The sequence below is a fragment of the Pyrgilauda ruficollis genome, unplaced genomic scaffold (genome assembly GCF_017590135.1).
Source record: "Pyrgilauda ruficollis isolate IOZ18807 unplaced genomic scaffold, ASM1759013v1 scaffold4913, whole genome shotgun sequence".
NCBI lineage: Eukaryota > Metazoa > Chordata > Aves > Passeriformes > Passeridae > Pyrgilauda > Pyrgilauda ruficollis.
Window position 1 is genome coordinate 1 of NW_024526504.1, and position 1,126 is coordinate 1,126.

Sequence of the window (1,126 nt, forward strand, 5' to 3'; positions counted from 1 at the left end):
CCCATTTCCCCTCACGATTCCCCCTCATGATTCCCATTCCCCCTCACAATTCCCATTTCCCCTCACAATTCCCATTTCCCCTCACGATTCCCCCTCACAATTCCCGTTCCCCCTCACAATTCCCATTTCCCTTCACGATTCCCCCTCACAATTCCCATTTCCCCTCACAATTCCCATTTCCCCTCACAATTCCCCCTCACAATTCCCCTTTCCCCTCACAATTCCCGTTTCCCCTCAGAATTCCCATTTCCCCTCACGATTCCCCCTCATGATTCCCATTCCCCCTCACAATTCCCATTTCCCCTCACAATTCCCATTCCCCCTCACAATTCCCATTCCCCCTCCCGATTCCCTCTCACCATTCCCCTTCTCCCTCCGAGGCGATCCCCGGGCCGGCCTCTCCGGGGCCTCGGCCTTCCCGAGGGGATCTCCGCGTGGGGAAAAGCCCCGGGCTGGAGGGATTTGTGTCCCAAACCTCCCCAGGCTGGCGGAAAAAAAGGCTTCCATAGGCTACACCTACGAGGACAGCACGGTGGAGGAGCTGGAGAACTCCCTGGAAAAACGAGCCGGGGACGAGGAGGACTCCGAGGAAGACTCCAACACCGACGAGGACGAAGTGATCCCGGACATCGGTAACAAAGCATCCGAGGCTTTCGGCCGGGATTCGGGGATCGTTGCCGGGCGGAATTCCAGGATTTTCCGGGCGTTTTTCCAGACGTGGAGGTGGACGTGGATGAGCTGAACCAGGAGCAAGTGGCCGACCTGAACAAGCAGGCCACCACCTACGGCATGGCCGAGGGGGATTTCGTCAGGTACGGCCCGGAAAAACCTCGGGAAGAGCCGGGATCCTGCCCCAAAACCACCCCGGGGAGGGCTCCTGCTTTTCCTTCGGAATCCCATTTTCCCTTGGGATTTTGGCTTGGGAATCCTGTTTTTCCGGGGGATTCTTTGCTGGAAATCCCATTTTTCCTGGGGATTTTGGTTCAGGAATCCCATTTTTCCTTGGGATTTTGGCTTGGGAATCCTGTTTTTCCGGGGGATTCTTTGCTGGAAATCCCATTTTTCCTGGGGATTTTGGTTCAGGAATCCCATTTTTCTGTGGGATTTTGGCTTGTGAATCCCACTT

The 1,126-nt window shown here is 55.8% G+C and overlaps 1 protein-coding gene across 1 annotated transcript; it reads left to right on the forward strand.

The window, feature by feature from the left end:
* Nucleotides 1–238: 238 nt before the first annotated feature.
* LOC121360133 (CLK4-associating serine/arginine rich protein-like) lies at nucleotides 239–812 on the forward strand (the record flags this gene model as incomplete). The annotated part of the gene is made up of 2 exons (XM_041479657.1): nucleotides 239–632; nucleotides 716–812. Coding segments are annotated over 2 exons (491 nt in total), but the record flags the coding sequence as incomplete, so codon positions are not given.
* Between the last annotated feature and the right edge of the window lie 314 nt (nucleotides 813–1,126).